The sequence below is a fragment of the Podarcis raffonei genome, chromosome 3 (assembly GCF_027172205.1).
Source record: "Podarcis raffonei isolate rPodRaf1 chromosome 3, rPodRaf1.pri, whole genome shotgun sequence".
NCBI classification, from domain to species: Eukaryota; Metazoa; Chordata; class Lepidosauria; order Squamata; family Lacertidae; genus Podarcis; species Podarcis raffonei.
The window spans coordinates 62,545,869-62,569,539 of record NC_070604.1 but is presented as its reverse complement, the minus strand read 5'-3'; the positions used below and the strand labels follow the sequence as shown (position 1 = coordinate 62,569,539).

The window sequence follows — 23,671 nt, the reverse complement described above, 5'->3', positions numbered from 1 at the left end:
CACTGATTCCTCAAGAAGTTCTGCATGCTTGCACAAGGCCTTATGAATGCCTTGAAAATGTTCTGTTGTACCCTCACAGATAATCCAGTACCTGAGAGTTATTGTAGATACACAGAGGGATTTGGTATTCATGTTAGAGGAAGAGAGATGCAGAATTACAACCAGCATAAGATTCCTGCCTTATCAGACATAATGCCTATCTCATTCATCATTCTGTCCCTATAGCAGTGCAAGGATTGAGAAACCCTTACCTCAAAATAAAGACCTAAACTCAGCTATGGGGGATGATGGTGGGTAGGAGTGACCCTACCAGTAGAGGTACTACTCTTGGACCTCATGGATGCACAAGAAAGCCCTTGTGCCACTTTCTTTGGAAGCAGAATTCAATTTAGGATGAAGATTCATTTCAGGATGTGGCATTTTTTTCACCTTCAGTTTTGGCTTCAAATGAGACAGTTTGAATTCTGACCTGTTGCTATTTCTACTAACTGAGAGCTATACCTTATTTCTGTTTGACTGTATATCAGTTAAATTTCAAGGGCTTAATTGGAATTATGATGATCAAAAGTCTTGGTACTGAGAGCCTCCTATTCCTTTGGATGATGCATCTAGATTGACTCTGTCTCTATCAAATGACTCTGAGGGAGGGTCATTCTGTGGTCTGAGGATGTTTGTCTACCACATCCTGGAGCGAAAACTCACAGTAAAGTGAAATTCAGCTTTTATAACATCTTTTTGAATTTTTTTCTAGCCTTGCCACAAAGAAATATATTGGTGCAACAAACTATCGAGAAAAAATCCGCAGTACTTTAACACCATGTGGAACATTCCTTTTTTCTGGAAGTGAAGATGGTATAGCCTATGTCTGGAATCCAGAAACAGGTATGGACATTCATTATTTTAAGCTGTTAGAAAAGAACTATATATTTTTTTCATTTCCAGGTTAACATATTTTAAATGAGGCTTTTCATGTAACTTTGGCATAGAATCAAAAATGCAGATCTGTTTGCCTTCTATCCATTGCTTCCTGTATGCTGATTTAAGTGACTGATCTTTTTGCCCCTTTCTACTTAATTTGGTAGAGGTGTTTGTTTGTGTGTGAGAGGGAGTATCTGAGTTAAATCACATACAAAAGGCTTTAGCAATCGCTGCTCTCTTTCCCTACCCACTGTGCGCCACAGTTTCTTCACCTACATTCTGGTTCTTGGTGATCTATAGTTTACTGCTTTGTCTGAACTGGGCAAACTGTGATTAACTCAAACCATACATAGCCCTCAAATCCAGGGTTTCATTGGGTGTGAATAATCACTGTAGCTTGTATCCAACAATTTCATCCTGTTTGGGCAAGGACTTCTGTTTGTGCATGAAACTTCTCCACTCATGTGCCCCTCAAATGTGTTTGGGAGGTGGGGGGTCACTCAACCCTCCAGATGTTCAATAGTAAATGGTCTTGGGGTAGAAATAGTGCTGATTCAGACAGACTCTAAGCCACATCTGGCACAACATGAAGCACCTCAGAATGAGGTGTGCTATTTTCTGAAAGAATGAATTGGGTTCCAAACTGAATTTTGTAGTTGGTGCACAGTGCTAGTTTCAGGTTTTCTTATCTTTCCCACTTCGATTATTTTTCTAACTGGTGGTCGTTTATATGGGCTTTCCTCAATACTTTTACTGATATAGTTGACACACACACCAACAAATAAAGTTTTTCATTAATGTAGACACAGCATAAAAAACACCATAGCAACAAAATAGAGCAGCAGATAAGTATTTTGTACCTGTACAAAAGGAAAAGATGAGAAGCTAAACATGTTATGAGCAGGATATTTGCCTATAATTCTCAGATGGCAAGTATGAGATCATTCTTTGGTCATTGGACTCATTAAAGTCAAACTAACTCTACTAATGAAGAAATGCATAGCCATTTGAATAAAGCTCTGTCTAACCGTTTCTTTTTAATTTTAACTTTCTTTTTGTAGGTGATCAGGTAGCCATGTACTCTGATCTTTCCTTCACATCTCCAGTTCGTGATGTTGCCTTCCATCCACATGAGCATATGGTATCATTTTGTGCCTTTGGTCAAAACCAGCCTATACTCGTGTACATTTATGATTACAAAGGTAATTTGTGTGTGACTGTATAGGTCTATCTAGCATTTCCTAATCTGCAGCGACTGTGACAGGCCATTCTCCCGACTTTGAAGCCAAAGTGGTGGGCAGCTATCATTCTACCAGCCTTGCAGGGATCTCTGCTCCCCTCCTCAGTTCCAAAGTGGGGATATTTCTTCCTGTAATATCTGGGTGTGGGGAAAGAGATTGTGATCAGGACTGCAATGCATATGGAAATTCCCTCTTGCCAAGCTTCTTAGCTGCATGTGAGAGGGAGATTTTTCACCCAGAGAGCAGCTGTGTTAGAGCTAGACGTTCTCTGCTGCACCCCTGAGTCCCCTTAATCCCCCCTAATCCCCATTCCTGTGCTTCTAATTAAATAAAAAACATGGGCATAGCTGCACACTACACATTTAGCATAATGTATAGCTTGGACATAGTTAAAGCCTAATATACTGGCACAAAGCTCTTGCCAAAGAAATTTACTCTTGTTGTGCTTAAATGTTATTTGCCAAGACTATGGCTGCATCTATGCTTTTGGAGTGCATTGCCTTGCCAGTTGTTTCAGAAACAGGTTTTCAAAAATCTTGAGGATAGCCCAAATAAATGTAATGCCAGTAAAATATCAAAGCTAGCTTTTAGCGATGATGAAAGCCAGAGAAAGGATAAAGGAGGTTATTGTTAGACCTGCCCCAGCATCCCCTAGCGGTAAAGAAAGATTATTGCAATGAAAACGCCAAAAACGTACTTTGAGGACAGGAGTTTACCAGCCCAGATTGCTAGGCAAGGGCATGTCTTCATCGCCAAGAATGCCGAGCTTCTCTATCGAAACCTGTACTACAAGATAATCTCACTCTTAGGTATATTACAGACATAGGCATTTCAGGGTGCCAGGATGGGGTAGCAGTCTCAGTGTCCCCTGAGCTACATCCCTGCATGAAGAGAAAAGCTTTTTCGTTTGTGTTTTTTATGCTCCTGCTACAGCTCAATTGTTTGCAGTGGAAGGGGGAGGAATTTCTGATGTGGACATGCTCTTATGGAGCATCTTTTGCAATGCAGGAAAGAAGCCCTCTACCTTAGCTATTTTATAAGACCTTTTTCACAATGATTTTCATTTTTTAAAAAAATTATAAAGGCAGTGAACAGGAGAACAAATGGCTTTGGGCCTTTCGTTATTCAGAGATAAATGGTTTTCTCTGTAGTGCTTCTAAACTCTTTACTCTTTACAGGCAAGATTTTCAGTTGTCTCCCCCTCTCAAATCACATATAGTAGAGCAAGTTTGTTTCAAGTATTCATATGCTATCTTTCTGCTTTCAGCTTTGAGGCAGTTCAGTGAAGTCATATAAAGTATCCAGTCTATGTTGGCCTTCCCAACTTGCTGACGTCCAAGTGTTCTAGACAGAGGTGCCAAGTTGTGCCCAACATTGGGGGGGGGGCGCGTTGAGTGTGTGTGACCCCACAGCCCAGCCAGGCCAACTGTGCTGGTCCTGGGGGGAGGTTACCGTGGGGCGAGGTCCAGGACCTGAGTTGAGGGTCAGCAGACAGTCCTCCATGGGCGAAGCGGGGTCCAGAGCGAGGAGCCAGGCAAGGACAGGAACTCTGGAGGAACAGGACTGGGTGCTGGCTGAAACAGCTCTTCAACGACGTTGCTCCTGCAACCTGGGACCGGGCTGACTGGCCTTTATCTTCTCTGAGGCCAGGGGCGGTCCCGGCCCCCAGGAGACCTGCCTCCCCTGGCCTCAAGGCGAGCACTCCTCCTGGGAGAAACCAGTTCCCTTCGCCTCTCTGCCCTGAGCCTCTGCAGCTCAGGAGAGGCTGGAGGGTTACTGGACCCAGGGCGAGACTCACCTTCCCCTAACAGGGCTGGGAGAGGCGCACCTGTAGGCACTGAGTCCTCAACCACCTCCGGAGCCAGAGTGGAATCACCTGGTGCCTGCTCCTGAGGATCTGGCACAGGTGCAGGCGCTTCAGAATCAAGGCCCTGCCCCAGTTCAGCCGGCCCTGGAGGCGGGAATCCTGTGCAGGCTGGGATTCCTCCGGTTCAGTCTCTGAATCGGATTCCCAGGCCATCACACCAACTCAGCCTGCCATCCTCTGCCCGCCTGCCACCTTACCTTTATTTGCCGCCACTTCTGTGAGGCTGAGGTCAACTATTTCCCCTCCATGAGGCCCGCTTTGGCGTGTTTCTCTGAATTGCCAGAGTGCCTACCCAAAAGATAAAAAGCTTCCAGGGACCAGCCAGTTAGTATCCTTTCAAACCTGATAGTATCTTTCTTGATCTGTGGTATACATACTATCCAGGCATAGGGAATTAATTATGACTACAGTGGTACCTCAGGTTAAGAACTTAATTCGTTCTGGACATCTGTTTTTAACCTGAAACTGTTCTTAACCTGAGGTACCACTTTAGCTAATTGGGCCTCCCGCTGCTGTGCCGCCACACAATTTCTGTTCTCATCCTGAAGCAAAGTTCTTAACCCAAGGTACTGTTTCTGGGTTAGCGGAGTCTGTAACCTGAAGCATCTGTAACCCGAGGTGTCACTGTACAGATTTTTAGACTAGTCAGTTTTTTGTGGCTTCTCTGATCCAATAGTATACAGTGGTACTTCAGGTTACAGACGCTTCAGGTTACAGACTCCGCTAACCCAGAAATAGTACCTTGGGTTAAGAATTTTGCTTCAGGATGAGAACAGAAATCGTGTGGCGGCAGCAGGAGGCCCCATTAGCTAAAGTGGTGCTTCAGGTTAAGAACAGTTTCATGTTAAGAATGGACCTCCAGAACGAATTAAGTTCTTAACCCGAGGTACCACTGTATGAAGTTAAACAATCTTTTATGAAAAGATGAACTTAGTGCCGTTCCAATGTTTTTCATCTGCAGTTGCCCAGCAAGAAGCTGAATTAGTAAAAGATTTTAGAGGATTGAATCTATCCACATCATCTAGAGGTCCACAGATTTTTAGTAATTCTGCTGATATTTCTGGACAAAAGGACTCAATGTCTCCTGCTGACCAGTTTGCCAGTGCTGCAAGAATGTCTCTGAGGATGCAGAAAGTGAAACAAAAACTGGATTCTGTTATGGTATGGTTACATTTCTTTATTATTTCCCACTAACTGTTCATCTGTAGTGGGTAAGGTGAGAGGGGAGGGATTTAGGTTGGCTGCTTCAGTACCTCAATCTCTTTGCATCTTGGGGAGGGCTTCTCCTTGCAAGGAATCTTTCTGCTATTTGAGGATGTCCTACTTCATCTGCTCTGTTGTATTAGATCCAGCTTGAGTGTATCTGACAAAAATAATGTCTCCTCTCTGTCTTCATTTCTGTTGTGCTTATTCAAAATATACATATAAATATCAGCTAGGCTCAGCTATTACTGGTCCACTAGTGCTGGTCCACTAGTTTGCATATGCCAAAGAAGCACGGCCATTCTAATGATACAGGCCCTAGCATCTTGAGTCACTGTCTTCTTATCTTTCTACAGGTACCTTTAAAAATGGAAAGAGTAACCTCAGATATACCCCCAGCACCATGCTCTTCTGCTTTAATGTGACTTTTAAATGGACCGAATTAACCACTATCCAATACTGTTATAACATTAAGTATTGGGAAATGAAGCTTAACTAAGGTTTACTGCTTTTCAGCACACATCTCATCATACTATTTATTATTCATTTTATCATCTTTAAAATATTTATAGGCTGCCTTTCTGAGCAGAATTCTCTGCAGGCAACTTTGCCAGAAGGAACCACCACCATATCCATAGCCTGGCCACTTGCAGCAGAAAGTAGGGGGAAGACAACTGGGCCCGATGCTGTTATATGACAGCAGCGAGATTGGTCAGGATCCAGCAAACTTTGCCCCTCCTGCCCTAAGAAATGCCTCATTTCATGGCTTTCTGCTGGCCCTTGTCAGCAGGGATAACACCAGTGGGCCACAGCTAGCTAACAGAAGGCCAGCTTAGCTGGGGGAGCTGAGTGGACCAGCACCTCCATTTGGTGCAAAACACTCACCTCACTGTGGAAGAGCGAGTTTGGATTGTTCTACCCCACAATAGAAAATCAAAAATATAATGGCCAAAATACGCTCTCAGCACTTAATGAACCAGCAATAATAAAACACCCACCCAGTCAAAAAGAAAGACAGTTTCTCCAGATTAAAATTATTGTTCTTGTTTAAAAAAGCACAATATTTTATAATAATAAAAACAACAGCCCACAAATAGATGTATAGCAACTTGAAAGCATGTTGTTACAAGGTGCACCAGCCAGGGTTCAGTAACACTATCTCTTCTCTAGCTGCATTTCAGACAGGTTTGCAGCAATAACCTTGCTCTGTAGGGATAAGTGTGGTATTTCCTAGATAGCATGCACTTTGCTGTCTCTCAGTAGTTTACCTCCAACGCTTCCTATTTCTGTCCCATTTCCAAGTGGTGGGTCACAATAGCCTTATGCATCCCAGTAGGTGCAAGAAAAGTTGCTACAAGGTGGTCAAAAGATTTACATGCATGACACAACAATTCAGGGATTTATTGTCTGAGATCAATATAATTAAGTATGAAAAAGCTGTAAATATATTGTTATTACTTAAGGCAAAATAGGCACACACACATTGTACACTTTTATAGCTGCCAGAAGCAAATGCCGTAAATGCTTCAGAACTAAATGAAAGACCTCTCTGAATCTTGATTGAAGCGAACATAATTACAATTTTTGGCATGTCTTATAAGTGACAAATGTTTATATTGTACCTCCCAAAAGTATGTATAATTATGTGTTATCTGAGAAAAGGTGTGGCTTATTCAAATGTAGTTGTATCATTGTATTTATAAAATAGTCATAGTATTTTACATTTGCCTTCATTTGACATAGTTGCAGGTTTTTTTATATTCATCTCAATAAGTTTAATAAATGACCTCCACTTTTGCTTTCCCTCCTCTCTTCCATTTGTACCCATTCTTTTTTGGCATTAATAATTTTTACTAATTTCAAAATACAAACTACCTTTTAAGAATTTCTCTCTCTCTTTGTCTTTCCCTTAGCAGTGATAAAATTCAGTTTTAAAGCTTTCATTCAATTTATTTGATTCTTCTTAATTTTTCCCAGGTTTTCTAGTATGGATTCCATTATTGAAATTCAAGAAAAAGCAAAGCCAGGGCTTTGATGTATAGGCTTTATGTAGTCACTCACTGACAAGGATGAGGCAAGCACTTGCACGTCATGGAGGCTTGGAAATGTGACACACACACACACAAACAAACACTGTTCAAATACTAGCAGCCCATTTTGGAATGATCAAATACTTGCTAGTTTGATTCCCCAGCATCTCTGCTGAACTGCTACCTAGCTCACTTAATATTGCAGGCGCATGCTGGACCCCCTCAATCTGGAGCCTCTGGTTGGAAGTATCAATATTTGGGGGAGGGCACGTTTTGCCAAAATACAACACTTTCAGTGGTGGTGGGGAGCCTAAGTTCAGGCTGGGACCCAAAATCGGCGGTGAGAACTGAGCATGCTCAGTATTATTATTATTATTATTATTATTATTATTATTATTATTATTATCATCATTTAATACCCTGTCCATCTGGTTGGGTTTCCCCAGCCACTCTAGGCAGCTTACAGAATATATAAAACATAATAAAGCATCAAAAATTAAAAGCTTCCCGATACAGGGCTGCTTTCAGATGTCTCCTAAAAGTTGTATAGTTCTTTATTGACATCTGAAGGGAGGGTGTTCCACAGGGAGGGTGCCACTACCGAGAAGGCCCTCTGCCTGACTTGGAGGAGAAGCAGAAAATGGGGGGGGGGTAGCAATGCAACTGAGTATCCTGGAGAGCGAGCCCAAAGAGGAATACGCCATATTGCAATGCTTTGTAGCAGTCTCACTTGTGTATAGCCAGAGCAGTCCCACTTATCTGAAGCACTTGGGTCCTTGGATAGGCAAAACAACACTATCCTCACGCAAGAGGAAAGGTATCAGCAGACTTATGGAAGCCTCAGCATCTCTTCAAACCAGCCCAGTAGAGACTTTGCATGCTCAGCATCCACAGAATGCTGACCAAGTAATGGGGGTGGACAGAAAGGAAACCAGAAGGGAGAGGAAGGGAGAGGACTGGAATGAACCAGGCCCAGTGCATGTCTCATTTGCAACTAGTTTTGGGTTGGATCCAGAGTTCATTTAAGTGCTACTAAGTTCATGGTAGTTGAGGGACCCTTCTGAACAGCATGGAAGGTGGTGCCTACAGAGGGAAGGGGAATCAGTGAAAAGACCTTCCCCCTCAATCCAGAAGGAACATCTATGAATCATAGAATCATAGAATCATAGAATCATAGAGTTGGAAGAGACCACAAGGGCCATCGAGTCCAACCCCCTGCCAAGCAGGAAACACCATCAGAGCACTCCTGACATATGGTTGTCAAGCCTCTGCTTAAAGACCTCCAAAGAAGGAGACTCCACCACACTCCTTGGCAGCAAATTCCACTGTCGAACAGCTCTTACTGTCAGGAAGTTCTTCCTAATGTTTAGGTGGAATCTTCTTTCTTGTAGTTTGGATCCATTGCTCCGTGTCCGCTTCTCTGGAGCAGCAGAAAACAACCTTTCTCCCTCCTCTATGTGACATCCTTTTATATATTTGAACATGGCTATCATATCACCCCTTAACCTCCTCTTCTCCAGGCTAAACATGCCCAGCTCCCTTAGCCGTTCCTCATAAGGCATCGTTTCCAGGCCTTTGACCATTTTGGTTGCCCTCCTCTGGACACGTTCCAGTTTGTCAATGTCCTTCTTGAACTGTGGTGCCCAGAACTGGACACAGTACTCCAGGTGAGGTCTGACCAGAGCAGAATACAGTGGCACTATTACTTCCCTTGATCTAGATGCTATACTCCTATTGATGCAGCCCAGAATTGCATTGGCTTTTTTAGCTGCCGCGTCACACTGTTGGCTCATGTCAAGTTTGTGGTCAACCAAGACTCCTAGATCCTTTTCACATGTAGTGCTCTCAAGCCAGGTGTCACCCATCTTGTATTTGTGCCTCTCATTTTTTTTGCCCAAGTGCAATACTTTACATTTCTCCCTGTTAAAATTCATCTTGTTTGTTTTGGCCCAGTTCTCTAATCTGTCAAGGTCGTTTTGAAGTGTGTTCCTGTCCTCTGGGGTGTTAGCCACCCCTCCCAGTTTGGTGTCATCTGCAAATTTGATCAGGATGCCCTTGAGTCCATCATCCAAGTCGTTGATAAAGATGTTGAATAAGACCGGGCCCAAGACAGAACCCTGTGGCACCCCACTAGTCACTCTTCTCCAGGATGAAGAGGAACCATTGATGAGCACCCTTTGGGTTCGGTCAGTCAGCCAGTTACAAATCCACTGAGTGGTAGCATAGTCAAGACCGCATTTTACCAGCTTCTTTACAAGAATATCATGGGGCACCTTGTCAAATGCCTTGCTGAAATCAAGGTAGGCTACATCCACTGCGTTCCCTTCATCTACCAGGCTTGTAATTCTGTCAAAAAACGAGATCAGGTTAGTCTGACATGACTTATTTTTCAGAAATCCATGCTGACTATTGGTGATCACAGCATTCCTTTCCAGGTGCTCACAGACTGTTTGCTTAATGATCTGCTCCAGAATCTTCCCTGGTATTGATGTCAGACTGACTGGGCGGTAATTATTTGGGTCCTCTCTTTTCCCCTTTTTGAAAATAGGGACAACATTTGCCCTCCTCCAGTCTGCCGGGACTTCGCCTGTTCTCCAGGAATTCTCAAAGATGACTGCCAGTGGTTCTGAAATCACATCTGCCAGTTCTTTTAATACTCTTGGATGCAGTTCATCTGGCCCTGGAGACTTGAATACATCTAGACTAGCCAAGTATTCTTGTACTATCTCCTTAGTTATTCTGGGCTGTGTTTCCTCTGCTGAATCATTTGCTCCAAATTCTTCAGGTCGGGCATTGTTTTTTTTATCGGAGAAGACTGAGGCAAAGAAGGCATTGAGGAGTTCAGCCCTTTCTGTGTCCCCTGTTTGCATTTCACCATCTTCTCCTCTGAGTGACCCCACTGTTTCTTTGTTCTTCCTTTTGCTACGAACATACCCATAAAAGCCTTTTTTGTTGCTTTTAACCTCTCTAGCAAGCCTGAGTTCATTCTGTGCTTTAGCTTTTCTGACTTTGTGTCTACACGTGCTGGCTATTTGTTTGAATTCCTCTTTGGTGGTTTCCCCCCTTTTCCATTTTTTGTACACATCCTTTTTTAATCTTAACTCAGTTAAAAGTTCTTTAGATAGCCACCCTGGCTTCTTTAGGCACCTTCCATGTTTCCGTCTCATTGGTATTGCCTGAAGTTGTGCTTTTACTATCTCCCTCTTAACAAACTCCCAGCCATCATGAACTCCCTTTCCTTTTAGTATTACTGTCCATGGGATCTCACCCAGCACTTCCCTAAGTTTTATGAAGTCGGCTTTCTTAAAGTCGAGAAATTGAGTCCTAGTATGCTTGGCTGCTCCTTTCCGCTGTATAGTAAACTTCAGAAGAGCATGATCACTCGCGCCTAATGATCCTTCCACTTCTACCCCACTAACCAGGTCATCAACATTGGTTAGGACCAGATCTAAAATGGCTGTTCCTCTTGTAGCTTCTCCCACTTTCTGGACAATGAAGTTGTCTGCAAGGCCAGTGAGGAATCTGTTTGACCTTATGCTCTTGGCTGAGTTTGACATCCAACAAATATCCGGGTAATTGAAGTCCCCCATTACTACTATCTCCCTTCCTTTTGCATGCTTGGCCATCTGTTCCAGGAAGGCATCATCTATGTCCTCCGTTTGGCTTGGGGATCTATAGTAAACTCCCACAATGAGGTCACTGTTATTCTTCTCTCCCTTAATTTTGACCCAAATGCTCTCACTTTGGCTTTGAGGTTCTAAATCTTGGATCTCTTCACAGGTATACACATCCCTGACATATAACGCCACTCCTCCTCCTTTCTTGTCTGGTCTGTTTCTCTGAAATAGATTGTATCCCTCCATTATTACATTCCAATCGTGGGACTTATCCCACCAGGTTTCAGTGATGCCTATTATGTCATATTTAGTTTGCTGTACCAAGAGCTCAAGCTCATCTTGTTTATTTCCCATACTTTGCGCATTAGTGTACAGACATTGAAGTCCATTAATCATTCCCCCGTGTCTCTTATTTAAGGATTTTTTCCTCCCACCACTAGGTCTGTGTGCTGTTTGCTCCATTCGGTCTATGACATTTGGATGATCATCTTCATCAATTGATAGACTCTTACCTTCAGGAGCACTGTCTCCCTCCCCCACATTAGTCAGTTTAAAGCCCTCCTGATGAGGTTTCTGAGGTTTATGAGATCGCAGCCTCATCTATTAATGGGAGGAACCCTTCTGTTTGCTGAGGGCAAATTTGGCTCCAACTCTGATGGCACCAGTATGGTGCTGCAGTGTAGTTGATTCTTTGCTACAGCTTTCGAGAAGTTTGCTCAAAGCCAGTTGTGCAGGATGTTTCAGAGTACAAGCAACTTGCATTGTGCACAAAAGTAAGACTAGATAGGGGTATGGGAGGTGCCGTCTGCCTGCAAACTGCACAGAGAAACGAGACTCTAATTTTAGAGTCCGGTGGATATCTTCCACATGCAAGTAAATCCTCACTTGCTTTGGCAATAGCTAGATAGCAGCTTTTTCTATGATGGCTTACTTTTCTAGAAATGATGTATGATTTGCCCATAGGAGAACTGTAAATACTCAAATTGCATTAGGAAAATTTCAATATAGGAAAATATATTTTCCAGTAAATTCTTTTCTAATACTAATTGGCTTTGCCTTCCTTGTCGTTATTCTGTGAGCAATAAGTGACATATAAATAGCAGCAAGTAATATATTTATATGTAGGATCAAAGTTCAGGTTTGCATAGATTATATTGCAAAACTGTATTTTTTGTATTAGAGTGGTTTTGCATGTGGGGCTGCTCCAGTATTGAACAAAAGAGTGCAGTTTTTCTAGTAGCTGACTATTGTCAGCTTCCTAGTCTGAGGAAATCATGATTTAAGAACTACTGTTTGTTCAAGAACAGCATGTCCCAAAGGCACAAAACTTCAAAAAGGAATCTTAAAAACAAAAAGACAAGGCATAGTACTGACTTTGCCAGCCTAATTTGACTTGCAAGCATATATGAAAATTTTGATTCTATTAGTTGAAAAGGTCACAGCACTGAATTATCAAAGAAATGCCAGAGAAATAGTTATTCACTTGTCCGGTCTTGAACTTGCTTCAATTCTCTTTATTTCTGTGTACAATTCACTTTTTTTACATGAAAATTAGACCCATGGAAAATGAATATTTGCATAATTTACATAGAACTGCCATAATACAAAGAGAGAATGCAAAGCAGCTTTGTTTAAACTTGGCAGAAAGTATGTGGCCTTCTCTTTAAAAGCACACACACACAAACCCATCCCTGACATTTTTGTACTTGCAGTTTTACTCAACTCAGACTTTGTAGTAAACTGTCTGTGATAAAACTGTGGTTTATAGGTGAAGCAAGCCCAGTGCATTGTGAAAAAATGAGTTGATTGGTGTTAACTATCTTAGCCAACCTTTTCTTGTTGTTGAAAAGGTGTTTAGCAATCCCTTCCCACAGCCTGCATTTCAGAAATGTGGATTGCTTCACTGTGATTGTCCCATAGATGTTTTTACATGCTGGCCGATTAAAAGGAAGGAGAGGGGGAAAGTAAAAGCCAGGCAGCACGTGTCTACTTAACCTGTTTACCGTAAAATATACTGTAAAATATTTCCATTTGGCTCATGTGCCTCACAAACTGATACTAGCTCAGTAGCAGCTCTAATAAGTGCTTGGCTCCTCAGGTTGTATTTGGTAAGTGTCAGGTATTTTTGCTGTTCACTTTGGGGAGACGGGTGTTGTGAACAGATGTATCTCCGCCTCCTTTTTCTGCAACCTGCTTGTTCCCATAGAAAAGTAGTTTGAGTGCATTTTCAGGAGAGAAGAGCCTGAGCATTGACTCAGGAGCAGAGAGAATCAGGAACATGCATACCCCATTCATGAGAACAGAAGATTCTTCCCTTTAGGCAGTGGAATGTTTGGCGAAGTCAATGTTTAAAATTTATGTTGGGAATATGATTGGCTCTAAAGAATTCTCATGGAACTAATTCATTTCATGTGGGTGTGCACAAGGGAGCTTCTTATTTAATTTTATCTGTAGTCCTCTGTTCTCTATGGAGTCCAAATTGCACCACTGTTATGGCATATTTTACATTACTGCTGCTGCTGCTACCAGATAATCATAGGCAGAGACATATAAGAGGGTAAGGAATTACTGGTATATTTGTTTCTTGTAAACATTAGTTTTCTGAATAATAACTAATCATCATTATCCATGTTAATTTATTACCTGTCCTTCACCCCAAGGTGGGTTACAGCAATAAAACACATTATTAAAAACAATTCAGAGTAGCTTACAACTATAAAAAATAAGGTGGGCCCTAAAAGCATAGGGGACGCGGGTGGCGGTAGGGGATGCGGGTGACGCTGTGGGTTAAACCACAGAGCCTAGGACTTGCCCACCAGAAGGTCAGCAGTTCGAATCCCTGTGATGGGGTGAGCTCCCGTTGCTCAGTCCCTGCTCCTGCCAACTTAGCAGTTTGAAAGCACGTCAAAGTGCAAGTAGATAAATAGGTACCGCTTCGGCGGGAAAGTAAACGGTGTTTCCATGCGCTGCTCTGGTTCACCAGAAGCGGCTTAGTCATGCTGGCCACATGACCCGGAAGCTGTACGCCAGCTCCCTCGGCTAATAAAGCGAGATGAGCACCGCAACCCCAGAGTCGGTCACGACTGGACCTAATGGCCAGGGGTCCCTTTAACTTTACCTTTAAAAGCATACACAGCAAGATTCAAAAGCCAAGGTAAGAATGTGCATAATGAAGGTGCCAGACCCACCTCTGTGGGTAGGGAGTTCCACAGTTTAGAGGCTGCCACAGAGAATGCCCTCTCCCAGGCTGCCACCCCCTCTGAGGGTGGTGGAATTATTAATAGGGCCGTATGCCAATCTCAGCACCTGAGAGGTTCTGTAGGGAAGGAGGCAGTCTTTTGGATACTTGGGACCTGAGTCATTTGGGGCTTTAAATCCTAACCTTGAATTTGGCCCAGAAACCAACTGGCAACAAGTGCAGCTTTTAAAAAACGAGTTATTTGAGATCTAAATGGAACCCCAGCCAGAATCTGGCTGCTGCATTTTGGAGCAACAAGTTTCTGAGTCGTCTTTAAGGTCAGCCACACGTAGAGTATGTTGCAATAATCCAGTCTGGAAGTTATCAGAACATAGAGTACAGTGGCCAAGTCATCTCTATCCAAAATGATTTGTAGCTGGCAAACAATCTGGAACTGAAAAAAAGACTCCTAGCCACCGAGGCCACCTGAGCCTCCAGCAACAGTGTTGAATCCAGGAGCACCTGCAAACTGTGAACTTGCTCCTTCCACTGAGTGTTGATAGAGCCCTTTTGAAGTCATCACCATGATGACTTTCCAGAAGTATTGTTCACAGTGGTAATTTCCCACATGCACAGCCAGGATCATGGTACACCGTGCTATAGTTTACCTCTGTATACTATTATGTGAAGGCATTTGGCAGCATGAACTGGCCCTAAATCTAATCTGAGCTTTGGCAGACAAAGGACTCGGTTGAACCACAGCTTAGTTTTTGAAAAGATTGTTCTAATATGCATAGCTTAGAAAATCAACAAATTTCCATTACTGCATTACATTTATATCCCACCTTTTTTCTGCTGTGGACCCCAAGGCAGTGCAATGTGTTTCGCAGGTGATCAAGGCATTGACCAGAGCTAGGCCTGCTAATCTTTAGCAAGGTGTTACCTGCATGTGTCTTCAGACTGACTGCAGAACCAAGTAATTAATCTAGTCACAATAAGTAAATAATCTAGTAGAGGTGAAATTATAAGACAAGGTGACTGCAGAACCTTTTCCCTTCTAGGCAAACTTTTGCTGGCCACATGCCAGTGTTGGCTGGGGCCAGAGGCAAAAAAGGGCAGAGTAATGGGTGCAAATATTACCTTGGTACAGTTGGCTAATCATCCCTTTCTAGACTCCATCTAGGCAAGAGTCATTATAAGAGTTTGTTGGTTTATTAATTATATTTTTATATTGCTTAATACGTGGCATTCTTAAACTGTTGTCATGGAAGTTCATGGACATATTCCAGCTAAACAAAACTTTCAAGGAGTATGTGAAGCAAGGACAGGGATGGGATGTGACTTGGAGAGAGTCAATTTGGCCCTTGAGCCAAAGTGCCCTCAGTGTGGCACATTCATCAACCCATAAGGACTGAGACCATGTCTATTAAATGAGAGGTTAAGCAAAGATCTCGAGAGCTTGAACAATTTTGATATCTTGAACTTTTCAGTAACCCCATATTTCAATGTCACAGGTTTTGAGTGTTTATAAAGTGAAAAGAACTAGATTAGCCATGTTTCCTCTGAAAAAGTGGAGTGCAATTTGCTATTGGGGAAGTAAACAAATATTTAAGTTAGGTCCATTTTTTTCCTGAGTCAGTTATCCAGCCATTCAATCCCACTTGTGTGGCTTATGAATGAAAACCTAAGCCTTTACTAGAAAACTAATAACTCTGAGAGGAATGTTAACTAAACTCTTGTAGGTATATCTTAAATCTAATTGAGAATATGTCAGCAGAATTATATTACAAGCATAATATAGGACTATCAGTGCACAATAGGTGGACATATTTATTACTTTGCAGCATGGAGGCAACAGTGTTGATATAACAATTAAAACAAAACGGGGTGCCCAAAGGAAATATTGGTGTGTGTTTTCTAGAAGACAGGATGGAATCAATAATCTTTTATAATTGCCTTTGCAAAAGTTTATTTTAAAATCTACTGTATCATCTTTTTGAAAAGCAAGCCATTGAAATTTTCTGTTCTTGCACTGATCTAACAATAATTTTGCTGTAAATTTTGTGTCCCAATGAGGAAATTACAACTTTCCTATCCTTTTGTAGACCAGCTCCAGTCCGTTGCTTCCTAGTCCATCTCTCCTTTCACCACACTCCAAATTAAGTTTGGCAAGTACACTGGGCAGACCACCAATTCCTCTGTATCCTCTTCCTACTCAAAGCGGTAAGGTGATTTATTCTGTTTTTGTATCATATTCTTATTTTGGTTTCTGTGATTATATTCAATGAGCATATTCAATTCTTGCTTTTGTGTACATTTTTAACATGTTTAACATGCACACTTTGAACTAATCCCCAAGTGCTTTTAAGAATGCCACATTTTTATCTACTTTCAAAAAATGTGTATTGAACTGGTTTTATTGTTATGGTGTTTGTTTGTTTGATTGATTATACTGTATACTGCACTATATCACACCACTTTAAACAGTCAGGGCTTCCCCCAAAGAATCCTGGGAACTGAAGTTTGTTAAGGGTACTGAGGATTGCTAGGAGATCCCTACTCCCCTCACAGAGCTACAATTCTCAGAGTGGTTTAATAATCAAGCCATCTTCCTGGGAATTCTGGGAGTTGTAGTTATGAGAGGAGAAAGGTCTGACAATACTCAACACGCTTAACAAACTACAGTTCCCAGAATTTTCTGGGAGAAGCTCTGGCTGTTTAAAGCAGCATGATACTGCTTTAAATATATAATGCTGCTGGAGCCTAAATAAAAAATAATATATGTTATGCAGACTCAACAGAAATGGATTAGAAGATCTGGAGTCCGTGTTTAGCAGCAATTGCTCAACGCTGTATTGTTTTTAACACTTGATTGGGAGCCGCCCAGAGTGGCTGGGGAAACTCAGCCAGATGGGTGGGGTATAAATAATAAATGATTATTATTATTATAAAGCAGTCAGAAAAATAAAAGATAGGAAAAGCTGCTGGTTTTAAACTGCTATACAGATCATTAACATCCACATAAAGTGAATGGAGTCCCACTCCATTCACTGACAGGGAAAAAACTGTTGAAGGCTGGGAGCACTCATAATCACCTCTGCCTCTGCCTGCTCCAGAATAATCTTCTTTGTCTTAGGATGGGAAGAGAGAGGTGGATGTGGTGGCAGTTCATAGACTCAGGGCAGTAGTAGCAGGCTGCAAGCAAGTACCGTATTTTTTGCACCATAACACTCACTTTTTTCCTCCTAAAAAGTAAGGGGAAATGTCTGTGCGTGTTATGGAGGGAATGCCTACGGGTGGCATGCCTACGGATTTTCCTCCTCTAAAAACTATGTGCGTGTTATGGTCGGGTGCGTGTTATAGAGCGAAAAATATGGTATATATTTGCCCACTGCTCCTACTCATGAACATTTGAAGAGAAATGTTTGCCTCTCCTTGAATTCCTAATTACCACTGCTTTCTGATCATTACATTTAAGTTCCCTTAAGACATGCACTTATGTCCTATAAACCTCATAGAATTGTAGTGGTGGGTGGGACACCAAGGGTCATCTAGTCCAACTCCCAGAAATTCAGGAATCCCTGACAGATGGCTATCCAACCTGTTTAAAACTCCAATGAAGCAGTCCACCTTTCAAGATATTTCATTCCACTGTCACACAGCTCTTGCCATCAGAAAGTTATTCCTGATGTCTAATCATAATCTCATTTATCATTTGAATTCATTGGTTCGAGTCCTACCCTCTGGAACAGCAGAAAACAAGCTTGCTCCATCTTTCATGTGACAGCCCTTCTCCTCTTGATCTCCTCTTTACCAGGCTAAACATACCCAGCTTCCTCATAAGGCTTGGTTTCCAGACCCTTGATCATCTTCATCCTCCTCCTCTGCACACGTTCCAACCTGTCCATAGTCTTCTTAAACTGTGGTGCCCAGAGTGCAGTATGTTAATAATGTATAGCTTCCCATGCTAGAATGAGATATTGCTCTACACCCTTCAGATGCGGCCAAAGATAGCAATCTCAACAACAGCTCAATTTCAAGCCATAACCCCTTGGCGTGTCACAGCTGTGCATTCATGTGTCTATAATCCATTATTGGCAAGACTATCTAACAGCACTTTTAAAAAGCAAAATGCATTCTTTAAGTCAGAGGAATGACACTCCAGAAATATAAACAATATCTCAAACTTATTTTAATGGATCTTTTCAAATACATGACCTGAAAATCCGGATTCCAGGAAAATATACTATAAAAAATAATGCATATGTTCTTAGATTTTCCCATGAGAAAATCTCTTCAGTTTCGGCGACATTGTAACACCGGGCTGCATTGTTACAATGCATTATTTTTATAGAGATGGGTTGGGGGGAATTATTCATTTTTCATAGCTTTCACCTATATACTGTGAAGAAAGGAATCTGTGTTAAGCAGACTTGGGTCTGAGACTTTTTTTATTATTGCCTGATTATTTGATTATTTCACCATAGGAATCAGCTCAGCCTCCTCCACTTCTCAAGATTGGGGGGTGGGGGAACTCAGCCCCGTCCCAACAGACAGCCCTATAGAGTTGGCGCCTTTGTATCTGTGTAGTTTTATATTTTTCTCCTCCTTTCCCACTGACTGGTTTTGGAAGAGGGAGATGCGGCAGTCTGTGGCTGCAATGAAGAGCATTGCTCGGCTGCATTCATTTTTTGCCTGCTCATTATTGTTGGGTTGCTCTGTGCTTTCATCATAGTTCAAACATAAGGGAAGGGCCATAGCTCAGTGGGAGAGCACCTGGCTTTGAAGGCAAATGGGCCAAACTTCTCCAGGTTGGACTGCCGCTGCCAGTCAGTGTAGGTAGTACTGAGCTAGATGGACCAATGATCTTGCTTCACTGTAAGGCAGTTTCTGGTGGAAATGAAGCCCTGCATAAGGACTTCCGCTTCCACAGCGGGGCTTCCACCCTGCATGCTGTTGCTGATGGTATGATCAGATGAGTGCAACATTGAATTCCTCACTGTGCTTCCCAATCTACCCTGGGATTGTACAAATAAGGGTGGGATAAAAGTATACTTAAACTCATCTTTTTCATAGCGGTCACATGCTGGGTTAACATCTTCATCAAACTTTCCACTTTGATATTATGAAAGGAAGATAAGGGAAAGGAATGGAGGGATAGGAAAGATAATTCCTGAAATAAATTGCATTTAAAATACTTGGATTCTATGGCAGCATCATTGCCTACTAGGTTTGAATACAGTTAGAGAATTCCCATTTGAAGTTCTAAAACTATTTATTCTAGAATAGTGCTGTTGATCAATGGAACTGGTCTAATAAGCACATTGAAACCTTAATAAGTTATTACTTTTGGACAGGTCCTATGCCATATCTGGACATGCTTCAGGAGTTAACCACATGGGATCATTTCCTCAGTCAGAACAACTAACCTCTAGAAATGTTTCCTCTTTCTTAGGACTGGGGAGACTCAGTTCAGCTAAGCATAATTTAGAGCTGCCTAAAGGCAACTCAGCTAATGCCCAGGAAAACTACTGAATTTTGCTTTCCAGAAAAGAAGTACAGCAAAAAGTGAGATCTGAACCAACTGGAAAGTTATAAAAGGGCATGTTTGTCCTTATGAAAAGATTAACAAAACTGATTGGGTTTTTAAACACAAAATTCTAAATGGGATCTTCTAATCACAAAGATGTTTTAGCATGTGCTAAAGATAATGTTTATTTAACATTATATGGCTATTTCTGTAATGACAGCAATTTGGCTATCCCCCCCCCCCAATTTGGTTGGGTTTTTTTTGTTTGTTTTTTATAAATATGACTTTCCAGATTCCTCTAGTTGACTGATAATTTTCTAAAAGTACAGGTAATAGTGCAAATGTCAAATAACATGCCTTTTAAATTTTTGGCTTACTTAATCTGTTTACGTTGAAATCAAGACCGCACAGATTCCTCCATTATGTGTTCTTTTTTCATGTTTTTTCATGTTTTTTTCTAGGCATGTTAATTAAAATATTTAACTGGGGAAATGTAGAATACTGAGCACAATAGCTGCAAAACTTTGAAGATTCCAAAGCTTTATCAAGTGAACATAACTCATATTTATGTGAAATTGGTATATGTTAGGATAATTACTGCTGCGCCTTTGGGATAAAGGAAGTATTGTCAGCCAAATTATACAAGGGTGTGGATTAAATCAACCATTACTCTCTACTTGGCATTGATCATTGTGGGTTGCAAAATCAAGATATGACGTAGTATTGTGCAAATTACTTGCCAAAATGTGTTCCTGCCATTTCTTTAATTATATGGTAAAGTGGTTGCGGGGGTGGGGGGGGAGGCAGCTATAAGCAAAGGATTGAGTAGAATTCAACTTAGCTTTATTATGATGAGTTACCATAAGCAAATAGAAATAAGAAAAATAGAACTACAACTGGGGTGGGTTTAAACCATGAATTAAGAAAAGGGATCTATTATGAATTACTGATTTTAAATCACGTTCTCTAGTTCAAATTCATATTAAAACTGATTGCTATATTAAAACATACAGGTTTGTAACTAACTACATACAGGCTTTGAACTTTAATTTTTTTTAAAAAGCAAATCTCTAGCCCTCTTAGGAAAATGAAGTACAATGTACAGGTACCCTCTAGGAGGCCTCATATTGCTTTGCCATGGCAATAAGCAGCACTATCACATTCTAAGGACATGCTTAGGACAGGCAAAGGCATTTGAGAAGGGTGTGGAGAGTTCTGAGGGCTAGTTATAAAGGTCTGGATTTCTCTATTTAGCTTGCTTTTATGCATTCTATTTAGCTTGCTTTTATGCATTCATGTTAGGATTCATTCCTTGTGTTGCAGTGATGGGATTGTTTTTATCACATGATGGTGTATGTTTTCATTCCACTTTGTGGGAAGTGACGGAGACAGGATGTTTCTGTTACTATGTTTCCATGATGTAGGATTTTTGTCCTTTGTTCTCTCTCTTTGCTGTCTGATGCTGAAGAGGAAGGAGCTGAGTCAAGATGCTCCGAGTGTGTATATGTAAATAAACGTAGTATAGCCAAAAGCTGTGCTACTGAGTCTGTACGCTGACTGCCTATACTCTGCCGATCCTGAAGTGTGCTGATGCCCCTTGGTATCAGTTGCTGTGATGTTCGGGCTGGAGAAAGCTTTTGAACCTCCTGGATGAACGACCAGGAGGGTGAGAACATGCCAGTCGGGCATGTGTCTCTGTCAGACCCCTACTCGTGTGCAAGACCTCCTGACACTTCATAGCTGTGCTTTTTTGTGTGTGATATTTTATTGCTTTCATTTTCTTTTCTTTTTTAATATGATTTTTATTAACAGTAAGAACAACAAACATCACAGTTCCAAAATAGGAGCTGTAAAATACCAAATGTGGAATACCCATAATAGTAACATACACAATAACTAATTTGGTGTTAAGCCAATATAACCTACAAAATCATTTTAAAAATCTGTCAAACTACAAATAACATATACTAAATCATTATATACATGGATTTTCTCATGTCAGAATATTTTTCTGAATATTTTATATCCATAAAATAAAATGTTGTTTGCTAAAAATATATAATTAAGTGGAATAAATTGCGGCCTGAATATTTAGGCAATCTGCAAGGCCATCTGGGTTTTCAGAATGCTTGTCTGGAAATGAATATCCTTTTCTTTCTGAAAGTGCTACATCAGGAGGGAAATGCAAGTGTTGACTATTGTGGTCAGAGTAATTACCTCAGAAGCAAAACTGATTTACGTTTTCCAGAATGTTGCCCGAGTAGTTGCTTGGAAGTCTTTTTCTCTGAATAATGTAATATGAACACTTAGACTATTTCTCTTGGTTGCACTTGCTTTTTAGTCAACTTGCAATTTACAGAGCAAAGTGAGTAATGCAGAAATGGGTAATTTTTTGCTTTCTCTATTGGCTGGCCCTTGTATCTGTGTGGATAGTGTCATTAGATTGTTTTGTCACAATATTGCTCTTGACGTAGGTACTGTATATCTGGGTGGAGTCAGGAGTTTCTTATATTCATGCTTGAGAAAGAGAGAAGATAAAGTTCTCATTTATCTTCCTAACGTGTGTCCTCTAAGCCTTCCATGACAGTATCTGAGAATATTTTGTACTACAAATTTTTCATGAAGGGCTTTGATTTTTATCATGAAGTTCAGCCAAGGTGCCAAAATTTAGGTGTAACTTATATCCCCTTTAGTAAAATTATAGGGTGGGAAAGGAACAAAGGATAATTTAGGGTAGTTTTACTCAAATTGCAGGGAGATGAGCTATACCCTCTGGGCTGTCTACCCTGCCTCAAATTCTGTGTTGTACCTCCTAGCCCCTGTTGCCATCAGCATCCCAGCCTTATCACCTTGTTTTCGATTGATACTGAGTATGTTAATTGTCATTCCACAAAATGGGAATAGCAGCAGTAGCTAACAAGGGCAGTAGAGAAATTTGTGGAGACCAGGCGTGCCAGCTCTCTAGGGCCAAGGTGTCTTCGGCCCCCTCAATATCTGTTGGCAGGGGGCCGAGGAGGCTGAGCATGGAGCCAAGCATGGCATGGGCTCCTCTTGAGCGTGAGAGAGAAGCCGCCAGCCATTGAAACCACATTGTACTGGGCCCCATGCTTGGTCTCCTCCTGATAATGTGACATTGTGTGTGTGTGTGTGTGTGTGTGTGTGTGTGTGTGTGTGTGATGTCACAAATGTGTGCCAGGCACATGATGTCACACACACGCCACACACACCAGACCCCCTCAGTCTTGGGCACAAGACAGTGCCTCTAGTGTGGAAAAAGACAGCTTTGATAGGTGGATAAGAAAATCTTGGCTGGCCTCATGTGAGCCATAGATTGAGCAACAGAGATCAGATCCAATCAGTGCCCTGAGGCAAGATCCTTCTTACAGCAGCTGCCAATTTTTGCATCATATATTCATCCTTACGTCCAGATTAGTGTTGGTAAATATGGTGACTGTTAACAGCCTGAATTCCCTCCACCATTATGCGTTGTAAATTGTCTAGCTTAAATGTGAGGCTGCTAGACCCAAAATTAGAGTATTACCCTCTTTATTGTTATTTAATAAAACATAAAATAATTGCTATGTTCCTTAGCTCAATTTCATTATCTCACATCCTTTCCTAATGCAAGGCCTCCTCTAAGAGAGCATTTTGTCATATGCTTCCAATAAATTTACTTGGAGATTCTTCTATGGGAGTGCATGGAGAATTCTACTGGACTCTGTAGCAGTCCAGCTTATGGGACAGTGCGACCCGCCTGACTTTGTGGGGAAAGGACTGAAAAGTCATTCCCTGGTCTTCTCTGCACCTACAATTCTACATAGATCTTCATATCTGTAAGGGGAAAATACAAGGACCTTTCCATGAGATTACTAAGGAATCATTTAATGGGTGTGTCAGATGCTAAATATATTTGATTCTAATCTCTAATTAAAATGTTGGCTTTTATTGCTCTTAGATTTGATGTAACAGGTCTTTCTTCATTATAGCTGGGAGCTCTGTATTCTGTTTTTTTAAACACCTCTGAATTCAGCAACCAAAAGATCCAGCCTCTGTGATTGAAATTGTAGGTGTGTGTATTTTATATTAT

The 23,671-nt window shown here is 41.4% G+C and overlaps 1 protein-coding gene across 9 annotated transcripts in view; it reads left to right on the top strand.

Annotated features, from left to right (window-relative positions):
* Positions 1-23,671, top strand: part of AHI1 (Abelson helper integration site 1) — a 67,147-nt gene that overhangs the window by 24,391 nt on the left and 19,085 nt on the right. For all 9 annotated transcript variants that reach the window (XR_008329542.1, XM_053381987.1, XM_053381982.1 and 6 more), the window contains 4 exons: positions 752-882; positions 1,980-2,120; positions 4,988-5,187; positions 16,160-16,277. Coding sequence is in view for 8 of the 9 variants with exons in the window: in XM_053381987.1 (XP_053237962.1) it covers positions 752-882; positions 1,980-2,120; positions 4,988-5,187; positions 16,160-16,277 (590 nt within the window). In the remaining variant the exon portion in view is untranslated. The remainder of the gene's footprint in view (positions 1-751; positions 883-1,979; positions 2,121-4,987; positions 5,188-16,159; positions 16,278-23,671) is intronic.